The sequence below is a fragment of the Aquarana catesbeiana genome, linkage group LG11, assembly GCF_042186555.1.
Source record: "Aquarana catesbeiana isolate 2022-GZ linkage group LG11, ASM4218655v1, whole genome shotgun sequence".
Taxonomy (NCBI): Eukaryota; Metazoa; Chordata; class Amphibia; order Anura; family Ranidae; genus Aquarana; species Aquarana catesbeiana.
The window spans coordinates 43,782,432-43,806,225 of NC_133334.1; the positions used below are offsets into that span (position 1 = coordinate 43,782,432).

At 43.9% G+C, this 23,794-nt stretch overlaps 1 protein-coding gene across 1 annotated transcript in view; it reads right to left on the reverse strand.

Annotated features, from left to right (window-relative positions):
* PPFIA1 (PTPRF interacting protein alpha 1) overlaps window positions 1-23,794 on the reverse strand; it is a 177,937-nt gene that overhangs the window by 50,216 nt on the left and 103,927 nt on the right. The window contains 4 exon segments of the mRNA XM_073604239.1: window positions 5,641-5,875; window positions 13,283-13,506; window positions 16,110-16,260; window positions 19,796-19,875. Coding sequence (XP_073460340.1) covers window positions 5,641-5,875; window positions 13,283-13,506; window positions 16,110-16,260; window positions 19,796-19,875 — 690 coding nt within the window.

Here is a 23,794-nt window from a genome sequence, read left to right on the forward strand (position 1 = left end):
ATCTCTTCTGTCATAAATGCCTCCCCCAGCATATCAGCGGTAATGTAATCTGCATATGAGTATAGCTTTATTCCAAATACATAGCACACTAAAGCCTCGTACATACGATTGGATTGTTGGCCAACAGAGCATCAGACTTTTATCCAAAGGGCGTGTGCCAGGAACTTGTCTTGCAAACAAACGGTACACAATTGTCGGCCAACAAACACGAACATATCGACGTACTACGAGGAATTTCAGCTCTTGAGCGCCACCCTTTTCTGCTAATGTCATGTTTGGTGAGCATTGATTCCGAGCATGCGTGTTTGTACTTTGGACTTTTGTGTGACGGACTTGTGTACACACGATAGGAAAATATGACAACAGACCATTGTCACCAAACATTTACTAGCCTGTCATCCAACATTTGTTGGCGGAAAGGTGGACAACAATTGTCTGAAGGAGCGTACTAACGGTGGGATTTTAGGCAAACAGTCTGTTATCACACAATTCCCTGCCGAAAATCCGATTGTGTGCACGAGGCTTTACTCTAAGATATACTTTGTCCAATGTGAAGCTCAGAAGGAAGCCACGTGGATGAAGCCAGGATGGTGGGTGGGCATAAATCTATAAGCCTCTGTGGTATGAAAAGCTGGACCCACCGCACAGATGGAGCTGGCGGTGTCTATGGCCATCAAACATGCACCTCATATCACAGCGACAGCAGCTGTAGACGCTGCCAGCTCTATTTGTGTGGGTCTGGCTTTTATACCAAGGAAGCTTATAGATTTTTGCCCACACACCATCCTGGGTTCACCTACTGTACGTGCCTTCCTTCTCACTTTCTTGTTGGACACTGTATACCAGGAATTTGCAATTAGCGGACCTCCAGCTGTTGCAAAACTACAAGTCCCATCATGCCTCTGCCTCAGGGTATCATGCTTGTGGCTGTCAGAGTCTTGCTATGCCTCATGGGACTTGTAGTTCCACAACAGCTGGATGTCCGATAATTGCATATCCCTGCTGTATACCCTAATGTAAGTCTGCTATGTATTTGATGGAATACAGTTTTACTTTTACTGATCCTTGCACCCCGTTTTCTCTGCTTTTACATGCACATGGATAGGAACGGTCCCAGATCTACCTAGGAGCTGCAGGATTTCTCTCCCTTGATTTTTGCTTACACTATGGCTAGGGTCTCAAACTGGTGGCCCTCCAGCTGTTGCGAAACTAAAAGTCCCATGATGCATTGCAAGGCTAAGAGTTATAAGCATGACACCCTCAGGCAGAGCCATGATGTGACTTGTAGTTCTGCAACAGCTGGAGGGCCGCCAGTTTGAGACCCCTGCAGTTCCACTATAATAGAGTTAGAAGAGTAGAAAGACTTAAGGAATCAAACAGCCCTTCATCCCAGTGGACAGAGCCTTCTTAGGAGACACAGGATTCACATTATTTACATATCCCAAGCCCTACTCTATAAAATCGCTATAGAATAAATGTGCTACATATTTAGAATTCAATTACTTCCAAGGGGTCTATAAGCCAGAAGGCTTTTCAGAAACTATTTGCGAAAATTACAAGAAACTTTGGCAGAAATAAAGTGCCAAGACTTAATTAAAATCAGTTGTATATATATAACAAGCTTTTTTTTAGTTTTGGCTAGAGTATGGAAGGGCTGAAACCACTGTCTGGCTGTCTTTTTTTTTGCAGTCTGTTCTACTGTGAAGAAATTCTAAGGACACAAAAAATAAGAGCAAATCTGCCTAAAACTACCTCCGAACAGGCATCCTCATTGGAATACATCTCTTCAATTCCAATAACTCCCAATTAAATAATAACTCCACCTTTGCTGAAAAATACCATTGCTCTCTGGATGATCTATGTACATTACAGGGATTTTAACAAACTTTGTTGCAAATTCCTACCTTTTGTTATGCTAAAGAAACTGTGGTTTGTCTGTGTCCATGTTCAAAGTGAATATAAATGGGAATGATTTTATAATTATTAACCAGTTTCTGAGCCTTCAGGGTTCCAATGAGGAAATTATCAGGGTCTGCCTTCCCTTTAGACAGGATTTGCCTTTAAGGGCATCTCTCCAAAAATAAGATTTTTGTTGCAGGGGATGCCCAAAACCTGATTGTATCTTAGTGAGCCAATCACACAAGCAGGAAGGGACATTTCTGGGGGGGGCGGGGCGGTCTGTACAGCTCCTGTGTACAGAAAGCCTCCAGATTGCCATCCTGCATTTTACAGAAAATTACAGTGGCTGCAGATTGAAAATGAAAGGTCATTTTTAATACCATTCAGTCATAAAATGACTTGTGTAGCAATTGTATAGGCTATATAAATTTTTTTTCCCATGAAAGTGGGGTTACCCTTTAGATTTTTTTACTCAATTCCAGTCCTGGTAAACGGTATATTTAACTTATGAGGGTAAAATCTACCCACTGATGGCTATAACAAAAACCTGACAAAGGTTCTTGCCCCCCCCCCCCCCCAAAAAAAAGTTTTTGGCTTTAGATAGACTAAACACCTTAAAGCGGTGTTCCGCCCAAAAAAAAAAATTTAAAAAATGAAAAGCCAGCACCTACACATACTGCAGCTGCCGGCTTTTAATAATAGGACACTTACTTGTCTAGGAGTCCCGCGATGTCGGCACCGCAGCTGATGTTTCCATCAGCTGTCAGGTGCTGCCGCCGCCATTGCGGGTAAGGGTACCCGGCAGTGTAGCCTTACGGCTTCACGCCGGGAACCCTACTGCGCATGCGTGAGGCCCTGCTCCTCTCTCCTACTGGCCCGGCGACAGGGAGAGGAGAAGGGAGCCCCGCGGTGGAATCGCGGGCTGCAGCCGGACTCCCGGAAGTGGGAACAGGATACCTGTGAAAGACAGGTTTACTCCCCCCCCCCCGAAAGGTGCCAATTGTGGCACCTGAGGGGGAGAGGAGACAAATGAGCGGAATTTCCCCTTTTGGGTGGAACTCCGCTTTAACAAAAATGTAATTGGTTTCTCTGTACTAAACGACGGGGAACTTTTACTGATGCTGCAGTTTATTGAAAAACTGATTTACTTTTCCATTTAAAAGGTCAGCAGCCACCAACAGGGAATCACTTTTAGAAAGGTTTTACCAAAGTAAAGGGCAAATCAATGAGAGCAAAGGTGAAATCGCTTACTGAAAAGAAAGACTGATGCAGAATGAGTGACTCATAAGAAACACTAAATGAATAAATAGGAAGATGAACATTCACTCAATATATGAAGTATAGAGTCCAAATGCTAATGCATTCTGCAAACTCCAACTCGGCGACAAACAAGCCGTCAAAAGCAAACCTGACAATCACTCCAGCCACACACCACTCAAATGCAAAGGATGCAATATAAAACCTCAAAAGCAAGAGATTGGTCATTGGATAACAGGATCAAACACCGGCTCCTCTGCACATGTACATACTATTTGGGTAAAAAGTATGTAGAGAACCCCTTCAAATCATTAGGTACAGGCGCTTCCAGTGAGATACTGCTAATGCTACAGCACACAAAAATATATTTTAGAAATGTGGACACTCCCAAACTTGTGAAAACATTTTGGGGAAGGCCCTTTCCGGTCTCATCAGGACTGCACCCTTGTGCACCAAGTCAGCTCTATAAAGGTTGGATGAGGCTGGTGTGAAGGCACACATGTAGACTGCACTTCAAACCTATGACCACCTTTAGAATGAACTAGAATGTCAACTGAGAGCCAGATATCTTATCAGTACCTGAACTCACAAATGCTTTTAGATGAATGGGGACATATTCCTACAGAATCAATGCAAACTCTTGTGGAATGCCTTCCCAGAAAAATAACTATTATAGCAGCAAAAGAAGGGTGGGGTGGGGGTGGGATGGAGAAAGTGGATGGCAACTGCATATTAGCGCCCATGGTTATGGTTATACTTCTAGGTAGCCTATAATGGTCCCCCAGCCTGTTGGTGGTTTAGAGCAGTGTTTCTCAACCTTTTTTCAGTCAGGGCACTCTTTAAAATTCTGCTCAACCTCGAGGCACCCCACTCTAAAATGTAAAAGCTAATAGTTTTGCATAAAGCAGCAACATCCACAAATGTAGGGCACCCAACATTAGAGGCGATTTATTCTTCCAAAGCAAATACACCTTTGCACAATGGTATTGACTAGTATTCCAATGTTTCTCTTCTTCCTCAGTTTCTCTCCTTCACTCGGCTATTGTGATCCAGTGCTGATGAAGAGGGGCCAACAAGGATGCTGTGATGGCACCCAGCATTCCCTTTATCAGCCGATGACATTATTGGTTGTTCGGACGCCAGCAGCTGGACGGTTGTATTGGTGCACAATGAAAGCCTGTGGCTTTGTGTAACTAAAAGGCAGGCTTCATCCATCTGCTGACTTGTATACAATTTTTGGGCATTTTTTAGGAATTTTGTCAAGGCGCCCCTGAAGAAACCTAAAGGCCCCCTGGTTGAAAGGCTGGTTTAGAGGGTATGTTCGTGTTTATTGTGGTTTTGGAAAGGGACGTCCAAATATAGCTGTGAAGGTTAGGAGTCCGCATACCTTGGCCATATAGTGTAGGTGGTGTTAATGCAATATTTTAGTTCAGGCTCTTTATCCCATTTTGCTAGTTCTGCTTACTATTGATTTCCTATTCATACACCCACTGCTCTGTATGAGTGTCTCCTGAGCCTCCTCCGCTAATATACTACATTTTCAAACCTGCACACAATGGCTCTGTATTAGATCTGAAAGGACAGCCGGGTAAATTCCAGGAGGGCTACAATCGAAAAATATCAGTTTGCCTATAAATTTCTGTGGGCTGATAGTCGTCCCGTTTCAATAAAATTGTGAATTTTACTCCAAGAAGATAAACTTACCCTAAGAAAGAGAACTCCTATCACTGACCACTATCAATGCTAGTTGCCTGACTGTTATGGTGATCCACTGCTTTACTCAGAACAAACATGCACATCATAAAAGCCAGAGAAAAGGGATTAGGCAAAAGGCATTTCCAGAATGAAAGGTCAGTAATAGGAGAATTTCATGTTCCTCTGAGCAAAAGTTGTCCTTTACTATTCAGCTGCCAAAACACTGGAATCAGAAATGTAGAATGTTAATGGGCGCCTTCCAGAACAGACAAATCAAAGCTGCCAACGCTAACCACAGCAAGTCAGACGTGAACTTTTTTTTTACAGTCAGTAAGGACAGAGCTTACAAGCTATATACTTGGTCCAAGTCAGTGACTCACTCAGTAGGGATGCAAGGATGTAGTTAACAGCTTCAGATCTTGCACTGACCAACAATTTACCAATGGCAGCTCCAATGATTAGATCTTAACAAGTTCACGTTAACAAACTAAAATTACTGGCTGTAGTAGCAATTGGTAAGGATCACAAAAGGTACACCACCTGTGCTCTTCAAAAGGAACCCGGTCATTAAAGAAACACATACACTGGCACTGCAGACGGGTTTCTGGTCAGTGATTCAAAAAGATACAGTGCTTTCAGAAGGAAAGGTCAGCAATGGCTGATTCCATATATCAGTGTAATCAGTACCCATATACAAAGAGCATTACACTGCTTAAAAATTAGCATCCTGCGCCCCCCAGCATTTTCTAACCTCACAAAAATAACCTGGTGTAGAAAGTAAATACATACCAAGGTCATAACACCTAGCCTGTCCACTTCCCGGGCAGGACTGTGAGGAATTCGTCTGGGAGTGGAGCGCCCGCTGCCAGGTGGGGAGGAGCCAGCAAGAGCAGAGCCAGTGAAAGATGGGGGAATAGAGGTCATCGACCGGAACCGCCCAAGGTTATCTAAACTGCCACTGCCCACCCTAGACTCGATCTCTTCGGCTCTCTGCTCAGTCGTCTCCTTCTCCTCCTGAATCAATCTGCATAAAGCAAAGCAAGAGTCCGGTAAATATTTTGCACTCATGTATGTAAAACACACACAGGTTTAAGAGTTTATATTTGAAGAGGTTGGACAGCACCAGCAGGAAAAATAGGATTTTTTAAAACAGCTTACCTGTAAAATCCTTTTCTTTCGAAGGACATCACGGGACACAGAGCCACAGTAATTACTGATGGGTTATATAGGTATCACTGGTGATTGGACACTGGCACACCCTATCAGGAAGTTCAACCCCCTATATAATCCCTCCCCCTTGCAGGGATACCTCAGTTTTGTAGCCAAGCAATATAGTGTATTAGAAGAGGGGCGGGACCTCTGTGTCCCGTGATGTCCTTCAAAAGAAAAGGATTTTACAGGTAAGCTGTTTTAAAAAATCCTATTTTCTTTCTCGAACATCACGGGTCACAGAGCCACAGTAATTACTGATGGGATGTCCCAGAGCAATGCTACCTGAGGGGGGGGAACCACGACCAAGTAGGGTGCAATCAGACCTGAGGACCCTGTACCGCTGCCTGCAGCACACTACGCCCAAAGGCGATATCCTCATGCCTTCTCACATCCACCTGATAGAATCTGGTGAATGTATGAACTGAAGACCAGGTTGCGGCCTTGCAGATTTGAGCCATAGAGGCCCGTTGATGCACTGCCCAAGAAGCACCAATAGCCCTTGTGGAATGTGCCCTGATCTGAAACGGAGGAATCTTCTGTTTCAAACCATAAGCTTGAATGATCAACTGTCGAATCCATTTAGAAATGGTAGCTTTTGACGCTGCCTGTCCTCTATTGGGACCCTCTGGCAGCACAAACAAAACATCCGTCTTGCGGATCTGAGTAGTTGCCCCTAGATAGGCCTTAACTGCTCTTACTACATCCAACGAATGTAGAGATCTCTCTTCCAGAGAACAGGGATCTGGAAAAAAGGAAGGTAGAACAATGTCTTGGTTTAAATGAAAATCAGAAACCACCTTCGGTAAAAAACTAGGATGAGGGCGTAGTACCACTCTATCCTTGTGTATAATCAAATAAGGCTCCTTACAGGAAAGAGCTGCTAATTCTGATACTCTTCTAGCAGAAGAGATGGCCACCAGAAAAATTAATTTCCTTGTCAACAAGACCAAAGGAATCTGACTTATTGGTTCAAAAGGCTGTTTCTGTAACACAGCCAGGACCAAATTCAAGTCCCAGGGGTTTAGGGGCGCTTTAACCGGAGGATTAAGACGCATCACCCCCTGCATAAAGTTTCGGACCAAAGAATGCGAAGCAAGTGGCCGCTGAAATAATACTGATAAAGCAGAAACCTGGCCCTTGATGGTACTCAAGGCCAGCTTCATCTCTAATCCCATCTGTAGAAAATCAAGGATTCTACCTATGACATATTTCCTGGGATGACAACCTCTGGATTCACACCAGGTTATATAAGCCTTCCAGACTCTATGATAAATCATCCTGGAAGCTGGCTTCCTTGCATTAATCAAGGTAGATATGACAGGACCTGAGAGCCCACGACTCTTCAGAACGTGGGTCTCAATAGCCAAACCGTCAAATTTAGCGTTTGTAAGGCAGGATGGAACACTGGACCTTGAGATAACAGGTCTGGGCGTACCGGTAGGGTCCACGGGGAACCCACCGTCATCCTTACTATTTCTGCATACCAAGTCCTTCTGGGCCAAGCGGGGGCCACCAGAAGTACCGACTTCCTTTCCTGCCTGATCCTGCGAAGGAGTCGTGGTAGTAGCAGAATAGGCGGGAATGCGTAAATCAGTGAGAACCGATGCCACGGAATCACCAGCGCATCCGTCCCGCATGCAAGAGGATCTTTTGTCCTTGCCACAAATCTATCTTTTTGTTGAATCGGGATGCAAAGAGATCTACATCTGGAACCCCCCATCTTTGGCATATGGCCCAAAAGACGTCGGGATGCAGAGACCATTCCCCTGGAAGTAACTGCTGGCGACTTAGATAGTCCGCCTGCCAATTCTCTATTCCCGGGATGAAAACTGCCGATATGCATGGCACATGCATCTCTGCCCAGACTAAGATCTGGTTCACCTCTTTTTGAGCAGCTCGGCTCCGGGTGCCTCCCTGATGATTGACATAAGCCACTGCTGTGGCATTGTCGGACTGGATCCTGACCGGACAACCCTGTAGCCTGATAGTCCAGGCTTTTAGAGCTAGATGTATCGCCCAGATCTCCAGAATGTTGATGGGTAAGGTCCTCTCTGTCTTGGACCATACCCCTTGGACCGCAGCCTGTTCCAGAACTGCTCCCCAACCTGACAGACTGGCATCTGTTGTTACCACCGTCCAGGTAACTGGTAGAAAGGATTTCCCCTTCTGCAGGTTTTCGGGTATGAGCCACCAATTGAGGCTCTGACGCACCGCATGCGACAGGTGCATCGGAAAGTCTAATGCCTGAACCTTCTTGTTCCAGGTCGACAGAATACTGTGTTGCAGCATTCTTGAGTGAAACTGAGCATAGGGAACTGCTTCGAATGAAGACACCATCTTCCCTAGTAGCCTCATACAAAGGCGGACTGAGGGACCCTTCTTGGTCCTTACTGTCAGAATCAGCTCTCTCAAAGCAGTGATATTTGCCTGGGGTAGAAATATTTTCTCCTGGCTTGTATCTATAATAAGACCTAAATACTTCAGTCTTCTTACTGGTTTTAGGAAAGACTTTTCTAAGTTGAGGATCCAACCCAGGTGTTCTAGATACCTGACCGTGGTCCTCAAGTTTCCATTCAAAGAGGCTACCGACCGGTCTATCAAGAGCAGGTCATCTAGGTATGCTATGACAGCTATACCCTGAGCCCTTAATCTGGCCAGAGGAGGAGCCAAGATCTTTGTGAACACTCGAGGTGCAGTGGCTATCCCGAAAGGCAGAGCCACAAACTGGAAATGGCGCCCTCCTACCTCGAAGCGCAGAAACTTCTGATGAGCAGGAAAAATGGGCACATGCAGATATGCATCTCTGATGTCTATTGATGCCAGAAATTCTCCTCCCTGCAGGGTGGGAACTACTGTTCGAATTGATTCCATGCGGAAGGATTGAATCCTTAGGAATCGGTTCAGATCCCTTAAGTCCAAAATGGGCCTGACATCCCCATTTGGCTTTTGGACCGTAAAAAGGTTGGAATAGAAGCCCAATCCCTGGTCCTTTGCGGGAACTATCATAATGACCTCCTGCGACAAAAGTCGCTCTAACGCTAGAAGGAGCGACTGCTTCTTCTCTGGGTCTCTGGGAACATTTGATCTGAGGAACCGAGGAGAAGGGAATTCCTGAAACTCCAGCTTGTACCCTAAGGTTACCGTGGAGACTACCCATCTGTCCTGGAAGTCCTCGTGCCAGAGCTCTGAGAAGTGTCGCAGTCTTCCCCCCACTCGAGTGAGCAGGGGCGCCCCCTCATGCAGAGGTCTTAGTGTTTTGCCTAGTAGGCTTCTTTCCCCAGGACTTCTTTTGTCCCTGGGGTTGACTCTTGTCTCTGGACCCCGATGGAGGCGGCCGTCGAGACTGCCTGGAGGCTGAAGCCCCCGGCGCTGGGGAAAGAGTCCGTTTGAAAGAGGGACGCTTACTCTTCTTCTTGACAGGTAAGAGAGTGCTTTTCCCACAAGAGATTCTCTTGATATAGTTATCCAAGTCCTCTCCAAACAACCTTGCACCACGAAATGGAAACCCAGCCAGTAGCTTCTTACATGGTGCTTCGGCTGACCAATTTTTCAACCATAGGATTCTACGTATATGCACCAACCCCAGTGAAAGACGGGAGGTTTGCACGATAGAATCTCTAATGGCGTCAACCACAAAGCATAAGGCCGCTGGAAGGTTAGCAAACCCCTGGGCCTGCTGTTCAGGTAATACTTTGATGACCTGCTTAACATGGTCTCTTAAGTATTGACAGACTCCAATCGCTGCTACTGCAGGTTGGGCCACTGATCCTGCTAAGGAGAAAACATCCTTCAATAGGGATTCCATCCTTTTATCTACAGGATCCCTGAGCATCTGAGCATTGTCTACAGGACAAGTCAGGCTATTATTTACGAAGGAAATGGCGGCATCAATAGCCGGTATTCCCCACATTTTAATAAACTTTTCTTCCATCGGATAAAGTGTTGAAAACTTTCTCGGCGGAAAAAAACGATTGTCTGGGTGATCCCACTCAGAATAAATAAGCTTTTCAAGTAAAGTATGAACAGGAAAAGCATGTGCTGCTTGGAAAGGTTTCAGTGACCCCAAAGCAGAAGAGGATTCTTTAGCAGTTTCAGGTATGGGCAACTTAAATGTGGAGCGGACCAATCCAGTGAGGATCTGCACTAAGACTTTCTCCTCTTGGGAAGTCGCAGAGGGTCCCTCTCCACCTGAATCCTCCGAAGAGGAATCATCCATCCCATCCCGATCCTCTGAAAGGGATTCATCTCCTTTATCCCAGAGCTCCTCTGTCTGAGGGTCTTGGGGAACAGAGGAAAGCCTAGTGCGTTTTCTTCCACTGAGTGAAGACGTAATCACGGCCATTAATCTTTCCTCTAGACCATTAATGGTTGAGGAAAAAACCTCTTGTGTAATATATACAGGGGCTGAAGTGCCAGAAGCAGGTGTAGCCCCTGACCCCGATGGCTCTCCCTGGCTAGCCGTCCCTGGCCCATCTTTAGGGGGGGGAGGATGCTGCCGACAGGGGGCCCTCAGAACCTGAACGAGATCCCCTAGTGTCTCTGGTTCCTGGGGTGCTTGAACCTCTTCTACCCATAGTGCAAAGCAACAAGGTGTGAGGTATACAAATGAACACTGCCCGCTGAGCGATGTAGTCTGGCTAAAAGCCTTGCTACCCAATGCTCAGTCTGGTGTTACTTCAGTAAATGCTGCCTAGGAGAATGCCTGTGTCCCACCTTACATGCGACCGTCAGCTCTGTGTCTCTCAGAAGGCTGAGTGCACCTGTACAGAGTGCCTCTAATAGCCTGCAGCTGGCCTGAGTGGGAGTCTAAGCACCTGTGCTGACGTCCCGCCCCCTCCTCTACTGCCCCCCCCCCCGAGTTTTGAAAAAAACGAGCGCTTCCCGCGCTGCCGACTCTCCTGTCATGCTTCCGGAGAAAGGCTGGGGATGGGGGGGGGGGGCGGGGCGGGGGGGGATGGGGATGGAGGGAGGGAGGCTGGTAACAAGATCTGCCTGAACGGCTATCTTGAGAGATGGTGGCCATTAGGCCGCAGAGCCCGGGTGGTATAACCACTTTCTAGACCCCTGTGGCCCCTCTCTAGCCTGGGGGGGGAACATTCAAACATGAGAAATCCCCCCTTTCCACCTTACCTGTTTGCAGCCTGCTTGAGACGCTGGGACATAAACAGCGATTACAACACCTGAGACAGACAGTCAGCATGTGTAGGTTTGTGCTCTTGGCAGCCCCCGGTGGTCACAATAGGCATAGCATGCATTTACCTTAAAGGAGAAAAGCCACTAGAACTCAAAAATTCTGTGGAATCTCCTCTTACCTTATCCAGCCGCAGGGTGCTGTTTACACAGACCCAATCTTTACCTCTCACGGTGGGCTCCGTTTGAAAAAACCGTCAGAGACTGGGGCCCCCATCAGTAGGGGGATCCAACAGTTCTGGGACCGTAAAGCACCTCGCCAGAAATTAGGAAGTTTAAAGCCATTTTCTGATCTGCGGGGTCCAGCTCTCTAAAAAGAGAAGCATTACGGGTAAAACCTCGTTTTTTCGGACACGAGGCCCGGGTACCATTCAATTCGGCCATGAAAAGACACTTTGAATGGATCCGGTTCGCCTGGCTTGCCCCAGTATAGGATCTTAGGATATTCCCTTTGGAGCTCAGCACAGGACATCTTTACACGTCCATCACCTAACACTGGCGTAAAAACTGAGGTATCTCTGCAAGGGGGAGGGATTATATAGGGGGCTGAACTTCCTGATAGGGTGTGCCAGTGTCCAATCACCAGTGATACCTATATAACCCATCAGTAATTACTGTGGCTCTGTGTCCCGTGATGTTCGAGAAAGAAAAAGAGGTATCTATGCAATTACCCAGGTGGATTAAAAAAAAAAAAAACCACACCAAACAACTCACTGTGTAACACAAGGGATATAGCACAGTATGCATAAATGTAAAGCCAGTAATCTAGAGACTTCAGGCACCTTTGCCCTTAGTTACCAACCTGCAGCATACAGTAGAAATGGAAATATGAGTGTTCAGGTCATAAATAGTTTCACATAGCGGACACATACCAAGATACCAAGGAGCCATTGCCACATATTAAGCCTTACCTATAGCAAACTCCTGCTTAGAAATGGGGTTGCTGGCCAACCACAACCAAGTGATCCCTCTCTGGCCAATTCCTACTCTATTTTTCAGATTTACCAACTCTTATTTGCTAAAATAGTTACTCTTGAGAGTGTGGACATATAGTGCCAATATGGGGCAGACACAGCCGTGATAAGAAGCTCTGCACCAACACTCATATCTCCATTTCTACTGCATAGTGCAGGCTGTTAACTAAAAGGGAAGGGATGCCCGAAGGTTCTATACTACTGGGTGTATGTTCATTCATTAGTGTGGTTTTTTTTTTTTTTTTTGCATGAAGATAAAAAAAACCTTTAGTATGTAGCTCTCCCAACAGCCCCCCTAATACTTACCCAAGCTCGTTCGCGATCCAGCGATATGCACGAGAGCGGCTGCACCCCCCAGGTCTCTGCCTCCTCATGACTCCCGCTGCTGTCAATCACAGCCAGAGGAGAGATCAGGGGTGGGGCCGAGCCCCATACTGCGCATCTTATGGACACACAGAGCGGGGCTTGAGAGCGAGCACATACAAGTGCCCCCATATCAAGTGGCTTGCTATGGGGGCGCTCTGAGAAGAGGAGCCAGGAGAAGGAAGGATCAGGGCTGCTCTGTGCAAAACCACTGTAGGCAAGTATAAGATGTTTACTTAAAAAAAAATAACCTTTAATATCACTTTAACTAATTTTACCTGCCGATGCTTACACATATACACAAACAACACACTTATTTTTTCCTAGGAGACATGTGCCCACATAACTTACTACTGCAAGAGCACAAGGTGCATAAAAACCATAGCCCCCCCACACACCGCTACAGCAGTGCGTTTCTACATAGACGTATATAGGGAAACCGCCAACATAAGCATGAATTGATGACAGTAGCAACTTCAAGACCTAGAACAGGATGTTCTTGGCCTGAGGCCTATTACGAAAAATGGACTGGATTCACAAATCCTTTCATTCAGCTTGATGGAATTTTCTAATAGGAAGTAACCACAAAACCTCTATAGGTAGATTACCTAGTGAGCAGAGGCTTTCATAAATTTCATTTTATAAAGAGCAGGGAAGAAGATATCTAAACACGTCAACAAATATTTATGTACCTGATTTCCTTATTAATGGCATCTAATTGTTCCTGCAACATAACAGCGAGCGTTTGAGCGTCTGCCTGGCCGCAAGGGGAAAGAAGATCCACAGAGCTGAAAATGGTGTCTCGGTCATCCTCCATATCAGATATATCGACATCGCTCTCAAAAGCTTGGGCTACATTGGCCAGTACACTAGCTTGCTGGGCTCGTTCCCAGTCCTGCTCATTAAGAGTCTGTACCTACACAAACAGAAAACATGTGATTAAGGCATATGTAGATTTCAAAGGAAGGGAAAAAGTAGGAAAAAAGAAAAACAAAGAGGACACTTACGTGCTAAAAGTGAAGATCCAGAGAGTGAAAAAGAGAAAAACAGAACAGAAGCAAAGCTCTTAATACAATAGAAGTGCTCAAAGAGGGAGAATGGTTACAAGTCTATACAAATCATGCATCAAACAACCAGGGCACAAACAAAGTTGCCATCACAGCCACCTGAAATCAGAGCAGATAACTGCTAGAAATACAGTTGGAATGCAGCTGGAAATGTCAAAGGCTTCCTGGGCAAAGCGTTAGGCTAAGTTCACACTGGCATTAAAAGCAGGCTTTTTAGGAGGGTTATAAACGCCCCTCAAACGCCTATGCAAATGATACAATGGACAGCACACAGTGCTGTTCACATTATAAAAACATGAAGTGTCAGTGTCGCTTCAAAATTGAAGCCTCATGTCGAGTCAGGAGGCGTTTAAAGGCCTTCAACGTCTCCCATTCAAGTCTATTGTAAGGCCTTGCAAACACTGGCAGGCATCTGCAGCGCAGTTGCGGGGCGTTAAAATTATGTCCTGTAATGTAACTTTCCATTGTGGAGCAGTTGTAACGCACATCAACGCTCATCAAACACTTCAAAACTGCGCATAGGGCATCTGGGGAGTGTTTCTAATGCATCATTAATGCTTGTAAATCGCCAGTCTAACACCCATACTAACGATATAGGAACATTTGTGAAGCGTTAGAAATTTAGACAAGTGTGAACAAGCACTTACTGGAGGAAGGTTAGGCCTAAAACACCGTAACCTGCTCACAGATTGTTACAAGCATGGACTTTCTAAAGCCCAAATTCAGTCAAAACCTTCTTGCATTTAGATAGAGAAGGGAATGGGTCGAACCTCTTTAGGTTCTTATTACGGTGTCCACGTTTGAAACAATATAATTTCCTATCCTATACACTTAACATAAAGTGGGGGAAAACAGTTGTCACCAGAAAAGTTTTCGCCACTAAAAACGTCATTTCTATTTTTGGGAAGCATCAAAAACGTATTTCTAGTTTAAAGGAAAAGGGCATGATGTCTGTCAGAATGTTATTACAATCTCTTTTTCCGGGCGATAACCTGTGCCCCATTTTCATGTCCTATGTCACTAGGGTAGAAATCAAGGTAAAATCAGTCCAATGAGATCACCAACAGTTAAAAGAAACCTGACAAAGGTTATAATCTGTCTCACTCTATTCAAAACTGGGGGGAAAAAAAAAAAAAGAAAGATTTGACTAAAGTTGCACTTAAATGCCTCTGTACCATTGAGTTCATAAAGTTTATACTCGCCTATCCTGCTAATCTTTACTTTGTTTAAAAGCTGAAGCCTCAGGCAGAATTTTCACAGTTGATAGTTCTGGGGGTGTGGGATGCCTGTGTTTTGTCACATTCGGCTACCCATCACATTTTGCTACCTGCTGGAGTGCGCATGCGCGACGCCGCAATATGAATTACAACACTGTTGTAGGACACCACTTTGCCACAGGGCTACTCCCCACGCTTCAGGCATGGCCTCGCTTCGCATGGCATATTTATAATCCAACTCTATGTCCACTTGGATGGTGGGGCTTGAACCTGGACCCAGGGGTGTGGCCACAAAATTCTGCACCAGCGTAGATCGCCACAGTGTTGGAACGCATATGGCGGCGGTGCGAATGTGCAGTCCAGCGGGTAACCAAATGTGATGGGTCGCCATATGTGACGAAACACCTGCACCCCCATCATATGCCATGGATCCACCTGTTGACATATACATCACTACGAAGAGTCCTGTAGCGACATAGTAGTCAGTGGGAGAAATCATAGAGCACGTGGGGGGGTATGGCACCCGATACACCCAAAAAGTGAGGAGGGCAAAGTTCAGAGGGGCAGGGCCATAAGATAGGCAGTTATAAAACACATTTTCTTTAACATGTGATGTATTTTACATTTTTCTCAGAAAAAGGGATTAAAAGCAATTGTGTTGGCCATTTTACATGCCTAAAAATGAACGACTCTGGCTAAGACGAGATACACCACCAGCAGCCTGCTAGTACTTCTGTCAGCCAGAAAGAATTCTGTGTTTATCTTTGATCCTAGTTTCACTTTGTTACTAAGGGTTCAACTTCCTTAAAGGCCAATTCCATCTTGAGCAACATGTTACACCTGCATTAAGGGTGTAACATGTTTCTAAGCAACCCTCCCACCCCATGACAGTGTGCGGGGGTTCTCTCACAGTAGCTGTCAAATTTGAAAATTGGCACAGCTTTGCAGGGCTCTGCCCCCACAGCTGTGAAATTCATTTGCAGAGATTTGTGATTGAAAAAACTAGAAGTCCCCTCTGCCACCAAGGTAGACAGACTTGTAGTTGCCAATTGAGCACAAAAATTAGGTAATAAGCACACTTTGTCCATTGACACTTCCTCCAGTTCTCCGACTGAAAGCCCAGAGGTACAGGCAGGGAGCTGGAGAAAGCGGTTGCAGGAGTCTGGCACTGCAAACGTGATCCTGCAAAAATACGTGCAATATTGTAAAGGCAAATGGAGCCTTAAAAAGCATACCTTTGAGGGCTCATCGCGAAGAGCAGCTAGCCGTCCTTTTTGCGGCCTTCGTAGAACCATTGAAGAACTATAGGAGTCCGAGTGGCCATCAGACATTGAGGAAGGAGCAAGAGCATATCGGAAGTCAGGTACACTGCCGAGGTGAGGACGGCTGTAAAGAAACAGTAAGATTTATAAATTTATTATTTCCATCCAAAGGATTTTACTTACCAAGCCTGTACTCAAATGAACAGAATATATCAAGAACGAAAAGGTAAACCCCAGGCAAATAGCTCAATACACAGATGGAACAACTACAAGGAAGCTGTTATGCCTGCTATTTGATTTATATCTCTGTCCCTCCCATTCCTGAGATTTATACAGCCCCTCAAAAAAACATAGCTAAGAAGCTGCCAACACTTGTTACAATTATAGAATTTAAAAAGAATAGTGTTGTCCTCTCCCAACCCCCAGTCTGCTGACTGAACAGTAAAAGAGCAGCAGCACACTGATCAGGTAATCTCTCTGCTTTCTGTAAGTCTGTGTGGTGCTGTACAGGATGTTTGACAAGGTGAATAGCAAGTCAAATTCAGGTACTAAACTAGCTTTAGTAAAAAGTACATTTGATGGTGCACTAATACAGCTGAACTAATATGCTGCTTTTATATCTGTCTGGCATTCAGCTTTAAAAGCAGAGGTCCACCGACCATTCTTTTTTTTTTTTTTCAACCATGCAGACACTAATAACAATGTAAGACTCACTTGTTTGGTGAACTATGTCCCCCGATGTCCGGTTTTCAATAAAAAACAAAGTTTTAAAAATTGTGAACGGCCGGTTCCATCTTGCTTGTGGGCATGTGAAGCCCACAAGCATTTACTTCCTGGATGCAGTGAATGCTGAGCTACCAGCATTCACCGCTCATTCCCGGGTGCCATAAACTTTGAGGTTGCCATCACAATGGGCGTCGTCAGAAGTTCCCGCCCCATTGTGATGGCAACAGATAGATCCCAGGAGACCTCCCAGAATACAGTGCACCGCCGGGGATAAAGAAATTACACGCCTACTCGCGCGGGGGTCAGAAACAGGAAGTTCCACTATAAAGACCAATTACAAGGTAAACCCACAGAAATGTTTTTTTTTTTTTTTCATTGAGAGATCTGTTCAATGCCATGAAGGGATTAATATAAAGTTTACAATATGTGTGGGCCTCCGCTTTAATACAGAGACTTCTGAAAACTACTGGGCAAAGAAAATCGAAACATTTATCTGATGGCAGACCTTATTACTCTTAGTATGCAGATACAAATGAGGATTTGCCAATTAGATTCAACATTAACTGCAGCAGATCTGCTAAATACCAAACATATTGTAAATGGCAGTTACGATTTTTCCAATTAACTGCAATACTTGTAATTCCAAGCAAATAGGCAAATGCTGGATTACCTCAGCATTTTTAAAAAAAACAAAAGAAAAAACTTTGCACTAAGTGTGAAATAAATGTGGGAAGCAGCACTTTCCTGGGAATTTTGGCACCAAGTCTCTGTAGCCCAGATGTGTAAGGCCACCACCAGGACCTCTGTTCATACTGCCTCAAAGTTCTACCAGGTGGATGTCTAATCTTCTGCGGATGCAGCTTTCAGATGCAAAGTTCTTATGGTGGCACTCTGAAGTTTGGGTCTTTTTGATGCCTGTTGAGCAGCTCTGTTTGCCTAGGTGTTGCCCAACCTTTTCATTCATTGCTTGGGGACATGCTGTGGACTATGAACACTTTACCTATGTCCTATACTGCATGATAAGAAAAGAGAAATTTTGACTTACCTGGAAATTCCTGTAAAGTACAGGACACAGGACACCATCCCTTCCATTCCTTGATTACTTTGCATTGCTTGCTACAAAACTGAGGACTCAGAGTGTGGTAGGGTCATAGAGGAGGTGCCTAAGGGGCATGTCCTCAAGATTTGCCAGTGTCCAATCACCTGAAGGTTCAAGCCTATAACTCAGGGTCTATATATACTATATGCCTGTGCCTTGTACTGTATAAATAAAATGTTTAACCACTTGCTTACAGGGCACTTAAACCCCCCCTCCTATCCAGACCAATTTTCAGCGCTGACGCACTTTGAATGACAATTGTGTGGTCATACAACACTGTACCCAAATGAAATTTTTATCATTTTTTCACCACAAATAGAGCTTTCTTTTGGTGGTATTTGATCACCTCTGCAGTTTTTACTTTTTGTTAAAAAAAAATGTAAAAAACTGAATTTTAAAAAAAAAATTATTTTTTTATATTTTGTTATAAAAAATTTAGAAAACGGGTTATTTTTCTCCTTCATTGATGTACGCTGATGAGGCGGCAGTGATGGGCACTGATAGGCGGCAGTGATGGGCACTGATGGGTGGCAGTGATGGGCAGCACTGCCAGGTGGCACTGATTGGCACTACAGGTGGGCATTGATAGGTGGCACTTGTGGGCACTGTTAGGTGGCACAATTTGGTGGCACTGATGAGGCAGATGTGCCTCTTCCACTTGGGGACCGATGTCCCTTACATCCGAGCCGGTGATCGGCTTTTTTTTCTACTCATGCTGTCAGCGTGAGTAGAAAAAAAAAAAACGATTACCGATCTTTTGTTTACATCATGTGATCAGCTGTCATTGGCTGACAGCTGATCACATGGTAAGGGGCCGGGACCGGCCCCTTATTTGGATCGGTGATCACCCGAGTCTCAGTGACTCGGTGATCACAGCGCGCGCCCTGCAGGCGGGAATTCAGGTCCGCGTTGTGGCCGTCATTCGGCCATAGCGCGGATGTGTAGTGGTTAAGTTGTCTGTTTCCATGTTGCAGATTTACCCTCACATACATCCTGTTTGGTATAAAAACATTGCCCCCAGAACAGAAAGTAAAAAATAAATATAATGGAGCCCCCAGTAGGGGTAAAACCTTACAGGGATTCTTACCTTTCCCCATTGCATTCAAAACTGAAAAAAGTTTTAAGAAAAGGTACACTTTACCCTTCTTTCACGCATAACAAATTTAAACAGTTAGTTCACCTTTCCACAAAATGTGTAAAAATGTGCACAATGCATTCCCGCTGCACTTACCTCCTTGAATGATTATCTTTCAACACCCACACTAGCAAATGTAGCCATCCTGGAACAAAGCCTTTAAAGCTGTGTATTGCATATTTCATACGTCTGGATCACTACCCTACAGCTAGCATGGGCTGAAGATGATAATCATCTCAGATAAGTGGGAACCAGGGGTGAGGGGATTGTTTTGTGAGTTAAGCTGGCCATAAGTTTATCAAACCAATCAAATTTTGATACATGTATGACCCTTCCTGTTCATGAGATGCTAATATATGGGTTGACTTTTAATTAACAAGCTTGTTCAAAAATTTAAGCTCGATCAGTGCATGCAACCAATGGGCTAGGGAGAGTCCCGCTGTCAGAATACAAAGATACAGAAGGGAGGATTTCCGTATTCATCTCCATTGTGTGGATGAGGAAATCCGTTTAATTTTTTATGTCCAGTCGGCCGAGTAATGTATGGCCATCTTTAGTTTACCTTTTCATTTTTTGTGAGGCTATACACATGAAACTCATAATTCCAGAGGATGTAACAGAAAACGAAAAAAAAAAAAAAAAAAAATCACCCACTGAATTTTTTATCTCAAAATGTTGCCAATTAAGAAGTGAACATACCTATGGTGAAGGGAGGCTGCCCGAATCCTGACTTGCTCATTTTCGGCTCTCAGTGATTCTATTTCAAGCAGTAGCTGATCCTATTTTAAGGGCCAAAAGAAAAACCATAAGAAACAGAACAGAAACTAAATGGCTGATGGTTCAGTTTTCTAGAATGGAATATCTAACAGAATGCAGGAGTACAGGAAAAATTGATTCTTACTCTTAGTATTCAAAAAACAACTTTAGCATTTGGTTGGAAGAATTCTTTAAGTGCAGAGATCACCTTGGAACACTGCATTCGCAAGTACACATGTAGTCTTTTCATAAAAGTTAGCGTGACACTAAATTCTGGTTTAAAACAAAATTTAAAAAATAATCTATGTATGTATTCTGAAATCGAGAAAGTATCTTTGCCCTCAGCCTCCTCCAAATCTTTTATTTTTTTGCTGCTGCGATTTGACTTCCTGTTAGAGGGTGGCTATGTTCATTCTCTATGGTACCACTGTACAAAATAGATGTGGTCACCCTCTCTTGCTCGCTGCCGAGATGGAGTACAGATATGGACTATGGCATGTGTAATATGCATAGAATAGTTCACATGACTGCAACTAACATGCACTGCTTGTTCCAAACAAACGGAAGGGTTTTCAGTATTTTGAAGTTATACTAAAGGATCGTTTAATTTTTTTTTTAAACAACATGTCATACTTACCTCCACTGTGCAGCTCATTTTGCACAGAGTGGCCCTGAACATTCATTTCTGGGGTCCCTCGGCGGCTCTTGTGGCTCCTCCACACATTAGATAACCCCCTTGGAGAAGCTCTCTCCCGAGGAGGTTACCATGTGGGCGAGCTCCCGAGTCCAGCATTCGGCGACCATAGAGGCCGAATGCAGGACCTGGCCCCGCCCCTGCTGCCCGCATCATTGGATTTGATTGACAGCAGCAGGAGCAAATGGCTGCGCTGCCATCAATCTATCCAATCAAGAACCGGGAACTCGTGCAGAGAGGGACGGCGGGGACGCATCGACGGAAATTCAGGGTTCAGGTAAGTAAAATGGGGAGACTAGGGGGCCAGTGACTGCAAGGTGTTTTTGCACCTTAATGCACAAGATGCATTAAGGTGCAAAAACACGAGGGTTTACAACCCCTTTAAGCTCGGCTGAACAAGAACCACAGCGCATTCCTATAATTAAGTGGAAGGGTCTCTTATAAAAGCATATTTACCCTTAAAGTGTATGAAATGAATATTAGGCAGCGGTGAAGGTTTAGACCTTTTTATTGCAGTTTGATACACTCTATTTGTCATGGTGACTGCAGAAGGTAAAGAGAAATACAAACATTTTGAGTTGTCACCAGACTAAGAGGCAAGGACAAATCCTCAAACAAGGACACCTGCTCCTGTGATGACTCTCTGAGTTGGTAAATCCCCACACTTTTCTAAGATTTCCTTTCATTTTCTGTTGCATTTTTAAGGACAGAAAGGAAAGGAAATCTCCCAAGCAGGACAGACTGCGAAGAAAAAAAAAATAAATAAAAAAAAAAAACCTGATCGAGTTTAATCTTTCCCTACGCTATACTTAAGGGTTTTTTTTTTTTTTTTTTTTTTTTTTTTTAAAAAAAAAAAAAACCTGATCGAGTTTAATCTTTCCCTACGCTATACTTAAGGGTTTTTTTTTTTTTTTTTTTTTTTTTAAAAAAAAAAAAAACCTGATCGAGTTTAATCTTTCCCTACGCTATACTTAAGGGGTTTTTTTTTTTTTTTGCTTTCTCCAGCTCTTACCCAATAAGAATCTTTTTATGAACAAATCTTAAAAGGTAAAACTTTGTTGCTTTTGATTTTTGGAGCGGAGAGATATTAGAACACTTCTCAGGATTCCACTGGTGCCTGTGCCCCAGTTAGGGAGATACACCCTCTCTATTTCTCTGGTGACTTATCACCTAGAATAAAAGTAAAAGAAAATACCACATTTTTGACTGTCAGCAGAACAGGAATAGAGGGGAAATCTTCCAATGGAGACAATAGTTATGGTGACACCACCCCAGGATTCCCTTGCTTTGTAGGGATTTCCTCTCACTTCCTATTTTGGCTATGGGATAAAAAGTGAAGGGAAATTTCCCCAATTGGGCACAGATGGCAAAAAAGAAAACTGACAGGGGTTATAACCCTCCCTTACTCTCTGCAAAATGAAAAATATTTTGCCATTAATGCTATTAAAGTAAATAGTGTAACAATTCGCAAACAAGAGTGACCTGAGAAATACTCTGTTTAAAACTTAAGCCATGAAAGCAACTAGAAAGAGGAGCAGACATTGAGATCACAATTTCATACATAGCAACTCAACTGCAAAGGTATGCAGCATACAGTCCCAAGGTTGATCAAGGTTTGTACATGTGGACACTGCTCCACAAGGGCACAACCATATAACAAGTGATAAGAGGGAGGTTATCTGATGATAGCAATAAACAATGTTCAACCATATGAGCAAAGCCACAAACTGGATTTGAAGTGTCTAGTATGGCTAGAAAACAGCATATTATAAACATTAAAATTAAATCTGTAACATTCTAATAATAAGAAAATGTGTGTATATATATATATATATATATATATATATATATATATATATATATATATATATATATATATATATATATATATATATATATATATATGTGATTATTTAAGGTACTTATATAGCGCCGTCAATTTACGCAGCACTTTACATATACATTGTACATTCACATCAGTCCCTGCCCTCAAGGAGCTTACAATCTAAGGATCCTAACTCACATTCATACATACTAGGGACAATTGAGACAGAAGCCAATTAACCTACCTGCATGTCTTTGGAGTGTGGGAGGAAACTGGAGTACCCGGAGGAAACCCACGCAGGCACAGGGAGAACATGCAAACACATGTATGTTGCATTTCTATTCCCTATAGGGAGAACAAACCCGTTGGATGTAATGTCACTACATTGTGGTTCTGATAAGTGTACCTTGTATAATTATAGAGCTTGACTATTTGTTTTTCTGGTAAAGCGGGCATGGACCCAAGAAACGTGTCAAAGTTACTGCAAGCAACTAACTGCCCAAGTTTGGCGGGGATGATAAGTGATGACATTCACTTACTAACTTGATGTATCTGCAATACTGACATGCAGCAATTTTTGTCTTTTCGTGTGTGTATAATACCGGTAAAAGATTAATTTTACATTACATACGTGGTACCTTCAAAGTCCTCAATTCTTAAGTTAGTTTTTTTTCCTTTGTATACAATTCTCAGGATGTGGTACCAGACACTGTCTAAAACATAGAAGGCCCCCGAAACAAGATCCCTTCTTCCCACATTTTTTGCCTATAGCAGCTAAGAGTGTGTATATCTTCATCAAGCCAACTGTCTGCTTTTAGATGGAAGTGATTTGGGTGGCTATGTAGCCTCGGGATCATGTGCACAACCACCGGAACATGATAATGTCAAATGACATGAAATTACAACTACCACCATTTCCCAGGGTTATTGCTTTAAAAAAAAAAAAAAAAAGTATAATGTTTGGGCGTTTAAAGGCCAAATCCTCCTTTTAGCAGCATGTTACATATGTATTTAGGATTTTACATGTTCCCAAGCACCCCCCCACCCCGAAGTCCCCCTCAGCCTTTCCATAACAGCATGCAGGGGTTCTTCCTTACTGCATCCGCTGTCACTTTTAAAATTGGGGCTCTGCCTGCACAGCTGCGTCAATTACTTACAGAGATCTGTGAATGAATATACAGCAAGTCCCATCTTCCACAGAGGCAGACTTGTAGTTATCAATAGAAAATACATGCAGTATTTATCACACTCCTAGTCTATTGACACTTCCTCCAGCTCTCCAACTGAACCCCCATACAGAGGTACAAGCAGAGTGCTGGTGAAAGAGTCTGAAGGAGCCTGACATTACACCCACGATCCATTGCTCGCGGGTGCAGAGTCCTGTGGAAAAAAAGTATAAAAACACATTTTTTCTCTACAAAAA